The 20,887-nt window shown below is 45.9% G+C and overlaps 1 protein-coding gene across 1 annotated transcript in view; it reads right to left on the minus strand.

Annotated features, from left to right (window-relative positions):
- Window positions 1-3,332: 3,332 nt before the first annotated feature.
- Window positions 3,333-20,887, minus strand: part of ADCY7 (adenylate cyclase 7) — a 57,880-nt gene continuing 40,325 nt past the window's right edge. The window contains exons 9-20 of the mRNA XM_044659725.1: window positions 20,091-20,188; window positions 19,548-19,632; window positions 18,566-18,700; window positions 17,198-17,287; window positions 13,219-13,427; window positions 10,400-10,493; window positions 9,677-9,832; window positions 7,677-7,823; window positions 6,726-6,833; window positions 5,422-5,536; window positions 4,784-4,908; window positions 3,333-3,529 (exon numbers count right to left, since the gene is read on the minus strand). Of these exons, the coding sequence (XP_044515660.1) occupies window positions 3,383-3,529; window positions 4,784-4,908; window positions 5,422-5,536; window positions 6,726-6,833; window positions 7,677-7,823; window positions 9,677-9,832; window positions 10,400-10,493; window positions 13,219-13,427; window positions 17,198-17,287; window positions 18,566-18,700; window positions 19,548-19,632; window positions 20,091-20,188 (1,509 nt within the window). The 3' untranslated portion in view covers window positions 3,333-3,382. The remainder of the gene's footprint in view (window positions 3,530-4,783; window positions 4,909-5,421; window positions 5,537-6,725; window positions 6,834-7,676; window positions 7,824-9,676; window positions 9,833-10,399; window positions 10,494-13,218; window positions 13,428-17,197; window positions 17,288-18,565; window positions 18,701-19,547; window positions 19,633-20,090; window positions 20,189-20,887) is intronic.

The following is a 20,887-nucleotide window of genomic DNA, read 5'->3' on the forward strand; positions in this document are numbered from 1 at the left end:
TTCTAAACCTCTATTTTCTTCCTGAATAGATTTTGCTTGATGACGCATGTCAAGCACCTCTATTCATGTGCTTCTGGAAGAGATCCCAGGTTATTTGAGGCCATGGCATTTTTAAACACAAACTCATCCTGGTCTGTGCCAACAAGGTATGCATACTCCCAACACATGCTCTCCAGCAAATCTGGAGAGGCCTAATACAAGACTGGGCCGCAAGGGCATGAATTTTTTGAGCCACAGCAACACATTAGTCCCACCTACTAAGTCAGCACTGAAGGTCTTCATGCAAAGGCTGGGTAAAAACTTGTGAAGTATATGGTTAGACATTCTTATTTAGGTATGATTTGGATGAATAAATCAGGCCTTGGAAGTCCCTTCCAGTTCTGCAACAGGTAATACTAAAACATTTTCTGCCATGAGGGGCTGGTATTCGAAATCCTACAAAGCACTTGATTTATCTGCATGAAATATACAGCACTGTTTCTCATCAGCAGATAAAATAGCACTGTACTTTTTTACTGGTATGGTAACTCCCTGCACAGACACAGAATACATTTCTTTTTAAACCCTTTCTTAGATACAACTCTAAGACAGAAAGGCACAAACTAGGTAAATGGGATCAAGTGACTTGCCTGGGGTCACCATTTTTGCAAACTTCTAATTGATAGAAATGTTTTCCTTACATTAAGGCTAAATTGGCCTTTTTGCAACTTCTACCTGTTGTTCCTTGCTAGGGACCAAACAGAAACAAATCTAATTCCTCTTTCTTCTTATTTAAAAATGGTTACCTTATCTTCCCCTAATAACTCAAGCCTTTTCCAGGTCAAATTGCTACAGTTCTTTCCATAGATCTTCATGTACTGTGTACTTGAGAGTCTTCGCCATCCCAACTGCCTTCCTCTGAACACTTTCAGCTTATCAGCATTTTTCTTAAAATGCAGAATGCAGAACTGACTACGAGTTCAGTTAAGTTCTGATTAGCCCCAATAATGAGACGTGGCCATATATAATAAGGATTCACATTCACATTATTCGAAGCTATAATTCTAGAAAATACAATGACTGGTTCTAACATGATGAAAATATGTAATGCAGATTCAGATAACGGGAGCACTTCTGGACAATCATCATCCATATTAGCTATATTCCAAGATTGGTCCTGAGGGTTTTATATCCCAGGAGAGAACCTGGCAGCTGGATCACCAAAGTACTTTTCTGTTCCCTGTTGTCAGGTATGTCTGAAAGTGTTTTGAGTATTGGTGGGCCTCAGCCCCTACTTGGAAAACTGAATTTGGATGAGTCAAATTGAGTGGTAATTTCCTCAAAAATGTCCACATTATGTAAAGTGAAATTCAGCAGCATTTGTAAAAGCTCTAGGCCTAGATTAGAAAGCTTTTCCTAAAATTATGTTTAGTTTTGCTTGTAAACAAATGAAACTGATTCCCTCACTCAAAGGACAGGGTGGTGCAATGGGAAAAAACAGGATTGAAAGAGAATTTAAAGGCAGCCAGGTAGCACAGTAGATAAGAGTTCAAAGTCTGGATACAGGAGGTTCTGGGTTCAAATTTGGCCTCAAGACACTTCCTAACTGACCCTGAGCAAATCACTTAACCCTAATTGCCTAGCCCTTGCCACTCTTCTGTCTTAGAGTTGATAGTAAGACAAAAGGGAAGGGAAGGAAGGAAGAGAGAGGGAGAGGGAGGAAGGAGAGAGAGAGAGAGAGAGAGAGAGAGAGAGAGAGAGAGAGAGAGAGAGAGAGAGAGAGAGAGAGAGAGAGAGAGATCTGCATTTGAATCCTAGCTCTGATACTTACAATGTGTTGGACCTTGGACACAAAACCGTACCTCTGTGAGACTGTTTGCAGAGACACTGCTTTTCTTACAATCAAAGAATATTTCCTAAACCTGGTTTGCTTCCAAACAGAGTTAATAAAGAGAGTCACTCTGTCTGCATTTTTTGAGAAGTAGAATGTTAGGTGGGACATCACACCTGCACAACCACTAGAAAAGATTTCTTCTTAGGGGAATCCCCTGCCTGGCTTCCTGGATTTTTCAGGATCTTCCTTTCTATATGCAGAATGGTTCCTTCAGGTCTTACTAGTTTCCAGTTGCAAGGCAAAACAGTAAAGGGAGATACTTCTTCAGGTAGGTTCACACAGGCAAGGCTGTTCTCTCAACAGTACATCCCACTGTTTTTCTCTGGTCTATAAAGAAACGGTCTAGCTAAAAAGCAGATGATTTCTCACATCCTTATAACATATGGACCAATGTGTCTAATACCCAGACGATAGATGGGTGGGGATGGGAAGCCGAGCCTACCTTAGCTCCTTAATAAAGGCTTTTTCTCTCCCGCTACCTTCTTGAGAGAATCAAATCAGAAATGCTTGCAGAGAAAGGAGGATTTTAAAGCTAAGGTGTCCCCATTTAATAAAAAAACTAAAATCCCAGAATTATAGCGCTGACTTCTTGGCCTTTTAAAAGTCAGTTTCAGAAGACAGACAAACTTAAAGGTTAATTTTTCCAACAATGACTATTCTAAAATGTCTCATTAAAAAGGTATCCATTTAGAACAAACCCAAGGGATCAAGGGGAAACAGAAGAATGGCAAGTAGGAACAATTAGTAATTATCTGCAGTAATATTTCCTTTTAAACACACCCCATTGTTTGGAATCTCCTAGCAATGAAAAAATGCCACTAGGGGTTTTTTGTTCTTCCTTTGTTCACCTCCCCACTGAACACAAGTATTATCTGAGATGTACAGAATCCCAGAACTAAGAGGGATCTCAAACCACCATCCGGCCCTGTTGTTAACTTACTAAGAAAGTCAACTGATGTTCATTCCCATAGTCCTTTTGCAGAAGCGATCCCTCCTATAGGTAATCAGAGCAGAGTCAGGGGCCCATCCAAAGCCCGACAGAAAACTCATTTTAAAGCAACCTTAGATATAGGAACTGATTATATATCAAATAGTTTCCATCAAAAGAGTGTCTTTGTTGCTATGAAGTCACAAGATGGCACCCTGTGGTGTAACAGCATCCAGGGCACAGTTACAATCCAAACTCCTGCCTTCTGTCCCAGGAACAGCTCTCTGAGATCTGGGTCAAGAAGGCTCCGGAAGCTTGGTATCTGCCATGCTCTTGGTACCTTGATGCCGAGCTTTTTAGGAGGTCTTTCTAAAAGGCTCCATACTGTAGTTGGTTTAGTCCCCAAGCAGAGTCTCAAGTCCAAGAGATGGAAAGTTCTTTAAAGCATTTCCGAAGCAAGGAGATAATAAGCTTTTTCCACCCGTCAGGAAAGTTTCAAGTGCTGAGCCTGTCATCCGATCCTCTCCTTGACTTGCAAAAGAAGGGCGAAGTAATTAAACTTCACGGTCCAGTGCAATTCCTCAGTTTAGCCCCATCCCTTGAAACTTAGTGGTATCAGTACAGACAAAGTAAGTTCGTAGCTCGCCTTTGCCTTTAACATTAATCAATCCCCGGCATTCACAAGAATAGCCCAGCTTCTGGAGGATGTTACAGGTCTCCTCGGTAACCTGCGAAGGAAAACAAACCGAAATCTTTGCCTTTGTGAAAGAGGAGCTAAATCTCAAGAGTGGGAATTCTAGAAATAATTACCTTCTATCTGTGCAGTTCACACTTAACAGAAGTATATATGAGCTGCTGTGGACAGGAAAATTCACCCACCAGGGGCCAACCGTTTCTTGGTTAGCAAACAACATGGCCATGGATCCATACCCAGCCTGCCCTTAGGAGAATCCAGGGTCTCTGCTCCACTACTCGGGCTGGACTTCAACGAATATACACAGAGACTTACAGAGTCGGAGGTCCATTTATCCATTGAGTAAGAATGTATCGCACACCTGCTATATGCAAGGTGCTGTGTCAGTCCCTGAGGACGTTGTTTGGTGGGAGTGGGAGAAGAGAGTACACCTGGCATTTTTTTTCAACCCTTACCTTCTGTCACAGAATCAATAACTAAGTATCAGTCCCAAGGCAGAAGAGTGATAAGGGCTAGGTTACTGAGGTTAAGTGACTTGCCCAGGGTCGCACAGCTAAGATGTGTCTGAGGTCAGATTTGAACCCAGGACCTCCCATCTCCAAGCCTGTCTCTGTTCACTGAGCCACCTAGTGTCCTTTTTGACTTTTTTTTCCCCCAAAAAAAAAAACACTTGTAATTTCATCAGCAGGGGGAATTCCCTTTCATCTCTGAAATAACCTTATATTTATATGTACTTATATTCATAAATGTTTTCTCTCCTGTCAGAATATAAATTCCTTGAGGGCAGGGACCACCTCATTTTTGTCCGTATCCCCAATGTCTAGTACAGTGTCTGGCACAATAAAATGCTTGTTGATTGGGCAGAAGAGATGTCCTGCACATCAGGAGACAGAGGATAGACTCCTAAATTAGGGGTCATCTAGTGAAACCCACAAAATTGACAAAAGAGGAAAATCCTAGGGAGAGACCTTAGTTTCCTCTATAAAAATGAGGGGATTCAATTAGATGCTCCCTAAGGACCTTCCCAGTTTATGTCCATGATGAGGATGCAACTTGCCCAATTGGAGTCACATAGTCAATTCAGTAATAAAGCCAGGACTCCTAAGCCCCCACTCCAGCATTCTTTCCAGCACAACTGCCTCTGATTTCATTAGAAGTGTACTCTCTCTCATCTGTCTCTCTGTATCTCTGTCTCTCCCTCTTTCTCTCTCTGTCTCTCTCTCCCTCTCCCTCCCTCTCCCTTCCTTGCTCTTCCTTCCTCTCTCTCTCCCCCCCTCTCATTTTTTACCTGGATTTTCCCAAGTTCTCCAGTGCTCTCCATTCGGCTGGCCACATTGACTGTATTTCCCCAGATGTCATACTGAGGTTTTCGTGCGCCGATCACCCCGGCTATGACAGGCCCATGATTGATGCCTGAAGAAAGTATTTGTAGTGAGTTCAGTGCAGAGCTTTGATGGAAACCACAGAGATCTGTTTCCCCAAACTGAGCAGTACTGGTCTGAATATAGACTACACCCCCAAAATGAGAACTTGAGGTGAGTTTAGTTTTTTACTGAAAAAAAAATAACCAATGGTAGTTTGAAAGTCAGTTTGATCCAAGGTAAGGGAAGAAAAGCTGCTGTTTATCAGCTTTTTTGTAATATTTTTATAATTATAAAAATTTTATTTTTAAAAATTAAGATCCTAGATGAAATAAAAATATGGCTTAGTTTAGGCACTCGGAAAAATTTCCCAGTCCTTGAAATGTTGTCAGCAAGGAAGATTCCATGGAAATTTTAGAGAACAAAATTAGAGGCAGCTTTCCGACCTCAAGTAAGGCTAAAAAGTGGGCCTTCCTGGAAGCAGGCTGATGATGTACTCAACAAAGTTATCCACTCTGCCTCTGTCCACCATTAGGATCCCCTGCGACTTCTTAGGTGAACTCACCAACCCGGAGGCGAAAGGTGTTGAAGGAGTGTCTGTTGATGCCATCCAGCTTGTTCATCAAAGCAATGCTGTACTCCACCATGATGCCTATGTGGGCGTGCTGGCGCTCCTGATCCTGACAAAGGCAGACATTTCTAGAGCTTTTGTGTCCCCAGAAAAGTGCTTTTTCTTGCTCACACCCCACAGCACTTCCCTATTTGCTCCCGTGCACAGCCACCGTAGGCCTTAAATGAAACCTTTCTAGCTAACCAAGTAGAACCAGGATATGGTACGTGGCTAGGGCAGGTGAGGTTTCTGGAGGCAGCAGGTAGGAATGGGAGGCAGAGACTAGGGTACCATGCCTGGCCACCAAGCAGGAAGGGGAGCTTGAGCCCCTGACTCTGCTATCCATGAAAGCAATGGAGATGGGGAAAGGCTCCCCTTTGAGGTCATCAATCCAGATAGGTGGCACAGCTCCAGGCTGGAGTCAAGAAAGTTAAATTTAAATCCTTGCTTTAGCAATGATAACCATAAAATGGTTATGAAATATCGGAGTTGAACGGGGCCAGAGAGATCAGCCAGTCCAACCTCTTCACTCTACCTATGAAGAAACTGAGGCCCAGAAAAGTCAAGTGGCTTGTCTTGAGGTCACAGAATTATTGAGTAGCATCAATAGAATATATGTCAATACCTACGAACTAGTTATATGACCATGAGCAAATCATAATCTCTCTGAGCTCCCCTTTCCTCATCTGTAAAATGGGAATAATTATGCCTTTATTACTTTACAATATTATTGTAAGGAAACGGCTTTGTAAGCTTTAAGAAATGGGAGTTGTAGGGTAGCAGGGTAGCTCATTGGATTGAGAGTCAGGCCTAGAGACAAGAGGTCCTAGGTTCAAATCCCGCCTCAGACACTACCAGCTGTGTGACCCTGGGCAAGTCACTTGACCCCCATTGCCCACCCTTACCAATCTTACACCTAGGAGCCAATACACAGAAGTTAAAGGTTAAAAAAAAAAAAAAAAAGAAATGGGTGTTGTGAGACTTAAAAAAAGAAAGGAGCAAAATCTGTTAGACATGGGAAGAAAAGGCCAGAAAGAGAAGGAGATGTAAATTAGATGCTATTATTATAATTTTGTTAAAATTCCTCTGTGTGTGTGTGTGTGTGTGTGTGTGTGTGTGTGTGTGTGTTTTACAAACAATATAGTTTCGGATTTACAATTCTATACTTGATCTCATTTTTTATTATATAATAATATATAAATATATATAATTCAAATAACCTATTTTAAGTTATTAGACTTGAGAGTTTGGGACTCTACCTGGTTATTCTCCTGCCCAGGGGTGAGGCTGAGTCCAGCGGCTGCCATGTAGGTGCTACCAATTGTCTTGATCTTCTCGACACCACTGAATTTTGGCTTCAGCAGCAACTGTAGGAAAGAAGGAAAGCGAAATGCCAAAGACCTCCCGTCTCTGGGCCTGGCTCTCAATCCACCGAGCCACTCAGCTGCCCCCTTGATAATATTATTACAGAATTAGAGCATATTCACTCTGGAAATAATTTCAGAGATAGCATCTAGGCAACTCCATTCTTTTTGGAGATAAGGAAACTCAGACCCAATAAAGGGAAGCAATTTGTCCCAATCGGAGCATTAGTGGCAACAGTGGGATTCTAACCCAGATCTGATTCACAGACCATGCTCCAATACAGCAATCACTTGTCTAAGCCTCAGCCTCCTCATATCTGCTCCACCTTCCTACCTCATATACCTGTGGTGAAGAGTATTTTGTAAACTACAGCGCCAGGGTCAGATCCAGCCCCAGACACTTAACTAGCTATGTGACCCTGAACAAGTCACTTGACCCTGTTGGTCTCCGTTTCCTCATCAGTCAAATGAGCTGGAGAAGAAAAAAGGCGAACCTCTCCAGTATCTTTGCCAAGAAAACCCCCAATGCAGTCATAAAGGGTGGGACCCAACAGCAACAACGCTAAAGAAATGCATCCTGCTCTTATCTCTGGCAAACACCGAACCCCAGGCTGATTCCCGCCCCCCACCCCTCAGCTCCCCGGCATTTGTCTTGGCCCCCTCTCTCGGCCGTCACTGCGTATCCTGGCACGGCACCTTTTTAAAGGAGCCCGAGCCAAATGGAATTAGGAAAGGAATCTAAACTTCTTATTAGAGCACACAAAGGAAGATGCCATCCGCTGCATCCCAAAGCGAGCAGGGGCTGAGCGGCGCCTCTCCCCCTCCCGCTCTCGGCCCCAGCCTCACCTCGTCAAAGTCGGCGATGATCTCGTTGAGCAGCCTCAAACACTCCAGGCCCTCTTTGTTGACGTCACACTCGGTGTAGAACACTTTGAAATCGGGCACGGAGGCAAACATGACACAAACACAGTCATAAGACTGATGGTACCAGTCCTGAGGTCAGCAGGGAGACAAGAGAGGCACTTTACTTCCTGCCCCCAAACCCCCACCCACAGAGCCTCCAACTCCTGCCCGACACCCCACCCCACCCCAGGAGCACCCCAGGCTTGGGCACATCAGACCACCAGGTGCCCTCTTTGGGAGATGAGGCTCTTTGGGAGCTCTGACCTGAGAGCCAAGACCCTATTCTTGCCTAGTCTTAAGTCGCAGGCATCAAGCTCCCTGTGTCTCTGTTTCCCTGTCTGTGAAATGGGAACGCTTGCCCTGCTTCCATCCCAGGGTTACCACAAGGATCAAAGAATATCAACTCTAGACTAAGGTCTTGGGTATGTTTGTTCTCATTTGTATCACGAGTAGTAAGCATCGGGCGAAAAAGTCCTGCACTAGAGGAATCCCCAAGGGAACATCAGAATCTGACAGGAGGCGAGACAGCCGTTCGAGGGGGATCTCTTGGGGAGAGTGGGGGTCCTGGGGCACAGGGAGAAGAGCACCAGTCTGGGAGCCCAAAGACTGGCGTTTAAACCCATTTGTAAGCTGGGAGATTTTGAGAAAATCATGTTATCTTTATGAGCCTGGGATTCTCACGGATATATGTAAGATGGTAATATCTGCTCTGTCTACATTCCGGGATTTCCTTTTTTCATTTTTATTTCTTTTTTATGAGGAAAGTACTTTGTAAATCTTCAGGCTCTGCAGAAACAGAAGGTATTCTTAGCAGAAATAATAATAGCGATGACGATGATATTAATGACAACGGCAGCTCTTTTCCCTACAAGTCCCGCTGTTGTTCTGAAAGAAAAGTTGTTGTTTTTTCTCTTTATATTATAATGGGAGCAGGAAGACTTGAGTCCAAGTTCTGCCTCTGACACTTAGCAGCTGTGTGATCTTGGATGAACAACTTGGCCTCTCTGGGCCCTAGCCAATGCTGTGACCAAAAGTTTCAGAGAAAGTACCTTCTTGCACTGCTAGAGGGAGTTTCCTCACCTCACCTCAGAGGAGGGAGAGGGGACAGGAAGGGGAGGGAGACAGTCTGGGGTTTTAGTAATAGCCCTTCTCCCTGGCCTCCCAGCTGCCCCAGTCTCGGTGGTTCAGACTTTGGGAGGCTGGGGTATGGCTTCTCATCCTAGGGTCCTTGCCAACATACATGAATGCACACACATGCTGGCACCCTGGAGATGAAGTGGCTAGAGGGGGATAGAGGGGGACCTCCTCTCTCCCCAGTGACCAGTGCCCCACACCATGAGATCACAGGTCCTCTTCCTCTTCCTCTCCCTCTCTCTCTCTCTCTCTCTCTCTCTCTCTCTCTCTCTCTCTTTCTCTCTCTCTCTCACTGTCTGTGTGTGTGTGTATGTCTCTCTCTGTCTCTGTCTGTCTGTCTTTCTCTGTCTCTGTCTCTGTGCCTGTGTGTGTCTCTCTCTCTGTCTCTCTGTCTCTGTCTCTCTCTGTCTGTCTGTCTGTCTCTGTCTGTCTGTCTGTCTGTCTGTCTCTCTCCTTCCCCCCCCCCCCCATGCAAAACCTTCCTGGAGCCTATAATCCAGGGCATCTTAAGCAGTGCCCTTCAAGCCAGGCTTCCTGGGAAGATCATCCCTTTGAGAAACGGATGCTATTGCCTCCCTCTCTCCACTTCTCAACCCCTAAAGGCTCATGGGGGCTCAGGACTTATTCACACCAGGCAAAAGGTGCCTGTGACTGGCTAGGGTGGCATTTGGGTGGGCAGGCACGGGAAAGCGAGTGACTCGAGCGTGGTGACCACCGGAGTCAGAGCCAGCCTCAGAAAACACCCACAATGAATGAAATCTGCCACCAGGATGGCTGATGCCAGCCTCTCCCTGGCCTGGGCCCTGCACCTCGGTGAGCTTGTCCCCAATGAAGTGCTCAGCCACGTGGGTAGGGAGGACGTTCTCCAGCAGCAGATGGTTCACGTTCTTCATAGTTTCAAATTCTTCCTGTTCTTTCTTGAACTTATTCTTCCACAGGTAGTCCAGGCGGTAGTAATAGTCAATCTGTAGAAAAGCCCAGGATATGACCCCTTTTGGTTCAATATACCCACCCCAGGGCTCACAGGGAGGCAGAGAGAGCAGACAGCTCTTCCCTCAGGGAACCCCCAGACTGAGGGGATGGTCTGTGAAACCAGGGAGCCCCCCTCTGAATTCAGGGTGAGGAGCAACCATCCCTGCCCACAAAGAGTGCCCAGGCTGAGAAGGCACAGTGTTCCCTCAGGGAGACATGTCCACCCCTACCAAGACGTCCCCCCACCCCCATCTGATGAGGGGCACAAGCCATACACAGTCATGTCAACATGAAAAGTTGGGCTGGCAAAGGAAGGGCAAGCAGGAGCTACTGAGGCCAGAATGTCCTTTGTAAAGGGTTAGAAGACCACGGCTACCCCACAGCACACACGCACATAGCCAGATGTCAAAAACACGATCTTTGTTGCCAACAATTGGCTGATGTTGTCCCACGAGCTCCTCCCCATGCTGGGTCTCCCCTTTTTTATTCCCCATCACTGCCAGGGAGGAGGGGAGAGGGTGGCAGGAGGGGATAAGGGGGCACTGATGCATCCAGGGTACCTGTTTCGACAGCAGGATCAGGGTGACATAAAACAGGATCAGGTAAAAATTGACCATTATTTTCAGATCTTTCATGAATAGTGGAGTTAGGCAGCTGGACGTAGGAAGGAAAGAAGGAAACATTTATTAAACTCCTACTATGTGGCAGGCACTGCACCAGGAATCTTATGAATACTACCTTGTAGGATCCTTACAACAAACACTTTTTTATACTTGAGGAAACTGAGGCATGCCGTAGTTAAACGATTTACCCAAGATCATACAGCTAGTAAGTGTCTGTGTCTGGATTTAAACTCACGTCTTTCTGTCTCCAAGCCCATCGTGCCAGAAGCTGCCTCCTCAGGGCTGGTTTAGGGATGGGGGGTGTGTGTAACTCCACAGATATTCCCAGAGATCCCCACCAGCACTGATAGATACACACAAAGCCAGGCAAATTGCCCAAGAGACAAATTACATATTTATCATGTTTATCTAGTGCTTTAAAAAACACAATTATAATACATATTTCCATATTTGTCATATTGCTTTCACGGGAGACAAATTCTTGGAGGAAATGCAATAAAGAATGGTTAAAAAATGATAAAGGGGGCAGCTGGGTGGCTCAGTGGATTGAGAGCCAGGCCTAGAGACGGGAGGTCCTAGGTTCAAATCCGGCCTCAGACACTTCCCAGCTGTGTGACCCTGGGCAAGTCACTTGACCCCCATTGCCTACCCTTACCAATCTTCCACCTATAAGTCAATACACAGAAGTAAAGGGTTTAAAATTAAAAAAACAAAAACAAAAACAAAAAATGATAAAGAGTACAAAGCCCTTTCCTCACAATAATCCCACGAGGCAGGTAGAACAAATGTTGTTCTCCCCATTTTATAGGTTGGGAAAAATGAGGCTCAAGAGCATTACCGGGCCAAGATCACCCTGGAAATGTCAGAGTTGGGATTCAAACCCAAGTTTCGTGACCCACCCCTCCGACTCTCTTTCTACCACTCAGACCCAGGAGCTGAGATATAGACACTCCTGATTTCAAATTTAATAAGCCCTGACCCACCGAGGTGTATTTAGCCTTTGGTGGTGTATGATTAGAATCTGCTCCCTGGGACTCTCTCCCAGTGTCCCACATTACGTGCTAACGTAGGGAAGATATACGTTTTGTGTAGCTCCACCCCAGGTCACGGCTGGGAAAGCAGGTTTTACTCAGGCTTTTACTTTTGTTCCTTTTACAAATTCTTCTACTTCAAGTGATTATTAATAAATTTTATAAAATGTAATACTTGGAGTTCTTGGATATTCACTTTAATCTTACAGTGGGTCTAGGCCACCAAGACTTGGTCTCGGGGAATCGTCTGGCAGCAAACCCCTTGGGTGCCTCCTTCCCAAGCCTGCACGTGCCTAGCATGACAGGCAACGAGTAGTTTCCCGAGGACGGATTAGGGCTTGGGAAACACCAAATGTGTAGACCACCACTACGACCATTCACCAGCTTCCTGGAAAGAAGGAACCCAGCACCAGAGCAGAAGGCTCTGGGGACCCGAAGGCATAGCCGTACCTTCCCTGGCCCGGGCTGGGAGTAGGAATACCAGAACTTCCACTCCCTCACCCCCTCCTCTAATCTCTTTGGGCCAAGGGGAGCGCCCCCACCTCCCCAGACCCACCAGGGGTCAGGAGGACAGATGGAAAGGCCTCCACCAGAACCCCTTAAGAAACTCCAGACACTCCACCGGGTCTAAGAGCTACTCTGGGAGACCACAAACCCATCCTTTCTCAGCCACTAAGTAGCTTTAGAATCACCGACAAGTCACCTTCCCTCTCTGGGCCCCCAATAAGGGGATGGATGGGGTGTCCCCGAAAGCCCCCACAAGTTCTAGATTTTATAACTGGGTGACATTGGGTAAATCCCTTAAGCCTTTGTGCCTCAGTTTCCTCACCTAGAAAATGGGGAAAAATACCACCTATTAACTCACAGAATTTCACACCCAAATGAGACTGTGTTTTTAAAAGCAGAAACTGTTATACAAATGTAAAAATAGCCATGTTTGTTATTAATCACCATCTTGGTCCAAAAATAGGCTGTTCCCAAACAGAAGTTATACCTTTCAAAATGAAAGCTCCCTTGGGGGCAGCTGGGTAGCTCAGTGGAGTAAGAGTCAGGCCTAGAGACGGGAGGTCCTAGGTTCAAACCTGGCCTCAGCCACTTCCCAGCTGTGTGACCCTGGGCAAGTCACTTGACCTCCATTGCCCACCCTTACCACTCTTTCACCTATGAGACAATACACCGAAGTACAAGGGTTTTAAAAAAAAAAAAAGCTGAAAAAAAATGAAAGCTCCCTTAAGAGAAGAAAGGATTTATAAAGATGTAGATGGGCAGCTACAATGGTGCAGTGAATTGAGTACAGGGCCTGAAGTCAGGAAGACGAACCTTCAAATCTGGCCTCAGATGCTGCCTACCTGTGTGACCCTGGGCAAGTCACTTACCCCTATTTGCCTCAGTTCCTGGGAGCAGCTAAGTGGCTCAGAGGATTGAGAGCCAGAAATAAAGATAGGAGGTCCTGGGTTCAAATTTGGCCTCAGATACTTCCTAGCTGTGTGACCCTGGGCAAGTCACTTAACCCCCTTTGCCCAGCCCTTACTACTCTTCTGCCTTGCAACCAGTACATAGCATTGATTCTAAGATGGAAGGTAAGGGTTTGAAAAAATAAAAAAGATATAGGTACATACTGAAAAAAAATCCCCCCAAATAAAGGCCACCCCCCAAGCCTTAGACACACCACATCTGCTGTATATATAGACCAATTTAAGCCCAAAAAACGTCATTTTTTCAAACCTTGGCAAGCTTGGTCTGGGGGGCAACTCATCGCTCAGATCGTCTCCATCTCCATCTAGGCAGGAGTTACAATCCGGAATTGAGCGAGTGTTGAAGATTGTGAGATAGGCGATGGCAGATGCTGTCAGCATCACCACCTTCAGCTCCAGGCTCATCCGGAGGAACATGGAGCAGGCAATGAAGGCCAGGATACAGCTGTAGACATAATACTAGGAGAGGAAAGGGCAGGATCAGCGTCAGGGCCAAGAGGCCAGCCAAGAACATGGGGAAGTGCCTCGAATCTCGCACACTCAGTGTTCCCCACCTCTTTAGGACAAGTCCCTGCCCACATACTTATTAAGTCCAAACCCAGACCTGTGGATTTTCATATTTGTCAGGGTGGTACAATGGATAGAGCACCAAGCCTGAAGTCAGGAAGACCCGAGTCCAAATCCAGCCTCAGACACTTACTAGCGGTGTGGTCCTGGGCAAGTCACTTAACCTTATTTGCCTCAGTTTCCTCATCCTCAAATGAGCCGGAGAAGGAAATGGCAAACCAATCCAGTATGTTAGCCAAGCAAACCCCAAATGGAGTCACGAAAAGTTAGACTAAAAAACCACTGAACAACAACAAATCTCTCATTGATTGTCTGGATATCCAACATAGTCTCTTCTAAAGGGCCTGTTATTTCCATTCAGCAGGCATTCCTTAAACACCTACTACATGCACGGAATCGTGTTAACTGGGAAAGAAAAGACAAAAACAAAGAGGAGGGAGAGATGCCAAATGTAAATGGGTATAAAGAAATAGGCAGAACAGGAACAAGAGGAGGAAATCAAGAAAGGCTGCCTGGAGAAAGAGCCTTGAATTAAGCCTTGGAGAAGGACCCTAAGAGGTGGAAGGGAGAGAGGAATGATGCCAGGCATGAGGGAAGAGTTCATTAAAAAAAAAACCATGGAAGCAAATGATGGAAGGTCAAGCACAAGGAAGAGCAAATAGGTCAGACCACCCAGAAAACAGGCTGTGTAAAGTGAGGCAGCATGATCTTTGGGAGACCAGGGCCATGTTAGGAGATAACTTATCCTAGAGTTCATAGAGAACCACTGAAGGCTCTTGAGTTGGAGAGAAGCAAACCTGTGGCAGCTAGGCTGGAGAGAGGAGAGTCCAAGCGATTAGAAACTCATCTAGGAGGCTGCTGCAACCCACCAAGTGAGAGCCAAGGAGGGCCTGAGCCCCTGAGGAAGGATGGAGTGTATGTGGAGAAGAGCCGAGAGATATATGAGACATGGAAGCCAAATCAACAGCGAGTGAATGGATACAGGAGAAGGAGACAGGCTGACAGAGGCAGGAGGCTAAAATCCCATCGCCATGACTGCATCAGCTGAGTTTGGGGTGGGCAGGGATACAGGGAGAGAATGTGGTACAACAGGGATGCTAAGCATGGAGATCTCAGACTGAATGCTGGTTTATTCCCACTGCTACTCGGGCTCCCAGGTGACAAGGACTCTGGAAGGAATAGGATGAAGCCTCAGGCTCTAATGAGGCTGGCATCTGGCCCCAGAAAGGGCTCCTAGGAGCTGGATGAGACCCATTAAGGGGGCAGGGGTGGTGGGAGTTGAGAATGATGAGGAATCGGCAGGTCAGGGTTACTGGACCAGAAGACGATGGGTCAGATCCTGAACTTAATGGGGAGGAGGGAGAATTGCCCTCAAGATCCTTAGACTGAGGTTAGGAGGAAATGAACATCTGAGAATGTGAAGGAAGGAAGGAGGCTGCTGAGTGAGCAGAGCCAAGGAAGGATCTGGAAGTGGCAGTGGGAAGCACAGAGTATGCCAACCCCTCCTCCATGCCTTGTGTGTCAGGAAGTGTGAGAGAAGAAGCCGCTGACCTTTGGCAGGATTTGAGTGTCTTGAAGACGTACCAAAAGATGGAAGAATCCTTACAGGAACATTCTAGTATAAGCTAGAGAGGACCCTGGAGGGTATCTAGTCCAGCCCACTCATTTTATAGCAGAGAGGACAAGGGAATTCAAACTCAGGTCTTCTGGCTAAATTTGGAGCTCTTTCCACAGCCCCACAGAGGGAGGTTCTCAGGGGACATGGGGAAATTCAGGGCAGAGGAGGAGAGTGACCACAAGATCAGGGCTGAGCTTACTCTGGGGTTGGGGATGGTCTGTGGGAGTAGATCCTTGACTGCAGATCCTACACTAATCAAGCACCCAGAGTGATAGGAGTGGTCAGACCTGGCAGTCTATTATTGACAGAGGGAGGGAAGTCAGGGAATAAGAGTGAGGTAGGAGACGGAAGGGCTGAGGCAGAAGGCAGATGCTGTCAGGAACCCCAGAATGGAAAGCGTCCCTCCCTATCACTGGTGCAAGATTTGTGACGCTAAGGCTGACTGCATCTGGGGCACAGCCCAGGTCACCTGGTAAAGGTAAAGCTCTGCTCGAAAGTTGTAAAACTAAACAACCAGGAAGAAGATGGAATCCTCAAAAGAAATAGGAAAGTTTGGAGAGAGGGTACATTTAGTGGGGAAAGATAACAAGTTCTAACTGAAACCCACCAAGTTTGAGATGTTTTTAAGAAGTGGAGATTTCCTTTAGGCAGTTAGCATTGTCTGATTAAGATTGCTGATAGGGGTTTGGGAGTAACCAGAGTAGAAATGATATCCACAGATGCAATGAGATCACCTAATGAAAATGTACAGAAAGTCATCAGCATCAGCTAGGTGCCTCCATGGATAGAGAGACAGGAGGTCTTGGGTTCAAATGTCACCTCAGACTCTTCCTAACTGTGTGACTCTGGGCAAGTCACTTACCCCCCAACTGCCTAGCCCTTGCCACTTTTAGTGTTCAAAGCTGACAGCCAAGCTCCTATCCCTAGGTATTTCTTACTCATGATAAATATCTATTCTATTCTCTAAATTACTTCATTACAGTATTGATTCTAAGAGAGAAAAGTAAGGGTTCAAAGAGAGAGACAGAGAGACAGACAGAGAGAGAGAGAGACAGACAGAGAGAGAGACAGAGAGAGAGACAGAGAGAGACAGAGAGAGAGACAGAGAGAGAGAGAGATCGATCAGAAGAGGACCCAGGACAAAACCTCAGGGAACACCTACCACAGCTAAGGGTGGGAAATGATGTAATCAGCAAAGGAGAATGAGAAGGCATGGTTCCAAAGGTAGGAGGTGAAATCCTGGAAAAAGCAGCATGGAGAGTCTCCAGAAGGGGAGAGAGTAATGGTCAATATTGTCAAAAGTTAAAGGGGAGTCAAGAAGGGGAAGGATCAAGATAAAGATGAGGAAAGGGACTGCATAGTTTGTAAAGTGCCTGCTAGGTGCCAGACACTGAGCTAATTGCTTTACAGATATCTCATTTGAACAACCTTGTGAAGTAGGTGCTATTATCATCCCCATTTTACAGTTGAGAAAACTGAGGCGAACAGTGATTAAATGCCTTGCCCACTGCTAATGTCTGAGGCCAAATCTGAACTCAGGTCTTCCTTATTCTAGGTGTCACCTAGCTGCTTATTGGACTTAGCAACTGAGACTTTTGGTTACCCCAGAGAGAGCAATTTCAGACAAGACTGCAAGGGGGTGGAGAAGTAAACAGGGAAGAAATGTAAGCAATGACTTTAATTAGCTTTTTCTAGAAGTCAAACTGTGAAAGAGAAGTAAGTGCTTCTATGTGACTAACCCTACTTCTATCAGTAAGTAGATGGGTGACCACAGGCAAAACAATTTCCCTCCCCAGACCTCAGTTTCCCCCTTTATGGCTCCTATATTTTATATCCTATGATCTGTTTATCAATATTCGTATTATTTATCCTGTTTTTAATTTTCCGTGCTGTTCTGCTGTTGTCCGAGGAATGAAAGTTAATTGTAGTTTCCAAAGCATGGAAAGCCAGCTGGAGAAGCCAGAAGCCTGAGCTGTGGGCAGTTCAGTCAGAAGACAAGGGATCTAGAATTCCCACCAGGGTCCAAGACCCAACCTTTACTCACCGGAAGGACAAAACACTCGATGTTGGTGCTGTTCCTATGACTCAGTTCAGTGGTGTTCCCAGAATGCTTTGGAGATGGTGGCAGAAATAACTGTGGAAGACAGCGACCCATGCATCAGGATGGAATCATGCAAGGTCCCAGGCTAGTACCTGCTTTGGGTTCATGCTCATCTCTCAAAGGTTGGGACTCTGAAGATCCTCCCCTACTGTCCCTTCTTCAACTCTCATTGTAAACTTCAAAGCAGATGGGTCTATGGAAAGATCCTTTCCTAGACTATGGACTCAAGAGACCTAGATTCTAGCCCAGGTTTTCCCATTTTTCCACCATATTCCCCTAGAAACAGTCATTCTCTCTCTCTCTAGGTCTCGGTTTCCTCTTTAAAATAATGAGGTTGGGGGGACAGCTGCATGGCTCAAGGGACTGAAGAGTCAGGCCCAGAGATGGGAGGTCTTGGGTTCAAATCTGACCTCAGATACTTCCTAACTGTGTGACCCTGGGCAAGTCACTTAACCCTCCATTGCCTATCCTTACCACTCTTCTGCCTTGGAACCAATACCCAGTAGTGATTCTAAGATGGAAGGTGAGGGGTTTTTAAAAAAAAAATTTTTTTTAATGAAAAAGAATGAGGTTGGACTAGATGCTCTCTAATATCCTGATTTCTGAAGTCCTTTGAAACTCTGGCATAGTCCTGCCTACTTTTTTTTTAACCCCTTCCTTCTGTCTTGGAGTCAATACTGTGTATTGGTCCCAAGGCAGAAGAGTGGTAGGGTCACACAGCTGGGAAGTGTCTGAGGCCATATTTGAACCTAGGACCTTTTTTCTCTAGGCCTGGTTCTCAATCTGCTAAGCTATCTAGATGAACCCTGGGATACACTTTTAAGTTTGATCTGCATTTATTAGTATTTCTCCATCACTTTCTTAATTCTAGAAAATCAACAAAACGTTAAATAAAGCCCTCATTGGTAGGCATAAATGTAAATGCTCAGGCTAAAAATTTAACGATTGACTCTCAGGAGCCAGGTCCAGCTGACTCCAGCACATCTCTGCCAAGAGTATGGGTTCAAAGACAACCCAGAAGGCAGAGAACCTGCTCTTGCCCTTGCTGGCCCTTTCCTGAGAAAGGAAACAGCCTGAGCCTCTGGAAACCTCCACGCATGGCCCAGGCAAGGTTCTTCTAGAGAAGCTGCCATATACAAGGCCAGTAGACTCTGGCTGCCGGACAGAGGGTCATCTGGCCACAAGCAGGATCGTAGACTGCTACGTTCCTGGAAATGGAGGCATCTCTGTCACTGGGAGGGGAAGCTCTGGACATCGCCCAAGGGAGAGAGGAGCTGGCCTCCACAGATGGACAGAACAAAGGCGACCTACCAGATTCACAATGGCCACAGTCAGCAGGCTACCAATGGTCAGGACGGCCAAGGACAGCCTCAACAGTGGCTCTGTCTCCACCTTCTCAGAGATGGTCCTGAGGGCATGCAGGCATGACTGCTCTGGGCAGAACCTCTGAAACATAAGCAGAGTTGGAGTCAATGCAAAGCTCTAAAACAGAGAATTCCCACTCTGGGGTGGACGTAGAAGGTGGCTAGCGGAGAAAGCCGAGATTTGGTAGTTGAGAGAGAGAGAGGAGTTAGGAAAAGAGTTTCTGCCTTTGAGTAGCCTCCAGGCAGATGGTGAGATAACCCCTCCCTCAGGGACCCCTTGCTATGGTAAGATGTAGCTTCCCACCCTGGTTTTAGAGGTTTGAAGAGTGGGTAACGTATCAGGCACTGACTCTGTGCCAGGCACTGAGCTAAGAGAAAAGATGCATGCAAAGGGAAGAGATGACAACATAAAGAATCATAACCTTAGAGGTCCCTCATTTTGCAGATGAGGAAACTGAGGCACATAGAAGTTGAATGGCTTGGCCCAGGGTTAACTTAGCTATTAAGTGCAGCATGAGGATTCAAACTCGGATCTTTGTGATTCCACATCTATCCAGTCTGAGAAGAGTGGAACTAATCAGGTAAAGCTTCTAGGAGGGAAGGAAGGAAGGTCAGAGCTACCCAGCAGAGGCAGGGAATGCTCAGGACAAGAGTGCCTCCTGAGTGAGGCATGTCTCTGAAGGAACTAGGAGGAAGGAACTAAATCCAGGCCAGTGGAAGGAACAGAAGCATTGTCCAATCCTCACCCAGGTACCAGTCTACAAGAAGGGGCACTGAATGGGATCCCATTCAGTCCTTTGGGCCCCATGACATGTCAGCACAAGCCTTCAACATATGGCCAACCACGATACCAGTGTTGAACTGGGTCACCACCAGCATCCAGAGTAACCCCACTGGAAGAATCTGGCAGGAAGGGTTCAGACACTCACCAGGAAATCATCAGCAAAACACGCCACCAAGACCAGCAGCATCACACAGGCCACAATCCCAAAGGACACCCCCATTTCTGCAGTCCTACAGCCAAGGAAGCAAAGATGCTCTGGGTTACTGAGTAACTGGCTAGACTATCCCTTGGTGACCCAAGAAAACTGATGGCTGGAATACTGAGGCTGATTTTGAGAGACAGGCAAAGCCACTTCCATCTGTTCTCTATTTGGTCACTCTTTCCCCTGGGCTACCCAGCTGGCCCAATTTTTTTTTAAACCCTTACCTTCCATCTTAGAATCAATACTATGTATTGGCTCCAAGGCAGAAGAGCAGTAAAAGTTAGGCAATGGGGGTTAAGCAACTTTCCCAGGGTCACACAGCTAGGAAGTGTCTGAGGCCAGATCTGAACCCAGGACCTCCCTTCTCCAGGTCTGGCACGCTACCTACCTTGCTGCACCTTAGCTGCCCCAATTTGATAACTTCTAAAACCCCTTCCAACTCTGCCCATTCTCTGGTCCCATGAACCTCAAATCACCTGAACTTACTTGGGCATCACTAAAGTGTGGATGAGCAAGAGGCAAAAGAAGACAAAGCCAGCGCAGGCAAAGTAATTACGGACCCTGGGGACGGGCATGGTTCGGTACTGAAAGAAAAGGCAGTGGGATAGGGAGACATGAGAATAGCTAGGTATTCTGCACAGCAGTCATTCAGTCAATAAACATTTATTAGCAGGCAAAAAGGGGTCCCCACTGGGGTCCCTTTGTATGAAACAACCCATGTGGTCATCTCTACCAAGCCCTACGGAAAGAAGCCACCAAACAGTACAGGATTCAAAACTTTGCCAAGACCCAAGACAGCAGCTACTAAAATGATTGAAACAATAACAGATATAATCCACAAACCACCACTGCAGGACTTTGGAACAAGTCACCAAACTTTGTGGGCTGCAGACTTGACTTCCTTAGAGAAAGCATAGAATTGGAGAAGTGTACAAAGTTTGCTGGGGACATAGGTTCAAATCCAAACTGTGCCACTTACTAGGCTTATAACATAATACAAGTCACTTAGCTTTTCTTTGCCTTAGTTTCTTTATTTGTAAAACCTGTCTATTCATATCCTTTGTCCATTTGTCAACTGGTGAATGACTTGTATTCTTATAAATTTGATTTAGTTACTAGAAATGAGATCTTTATCAGAGAAATTTGTTAGAAAAATTTTTTCCCAGTTTGTTGCTTCTCTTCTAATCTTGGTTGCATTGATTTTGTTTGTACAAAAAGTTTTTAATATAATCAAAATGATTCATTTTACATCTTGTAATGTTTTCTATCTCTTGGTTGAGCAT

Source organism: Gracilinanus agilis, chromosome 2 (genome assembly GCF_016433145.1).
Source record: "Gracilinanus agilis isolate LMUSP501 chromosome 2, AgileGrace, whole genome shotgun sequence".
Classification (NCBI taxonomy): Eukaryota; Metazoa; Chordata; class Mammalia; order Didelphimorphia; family Didelphidae; genus Gracilinanus; species Gracilinanus agilis.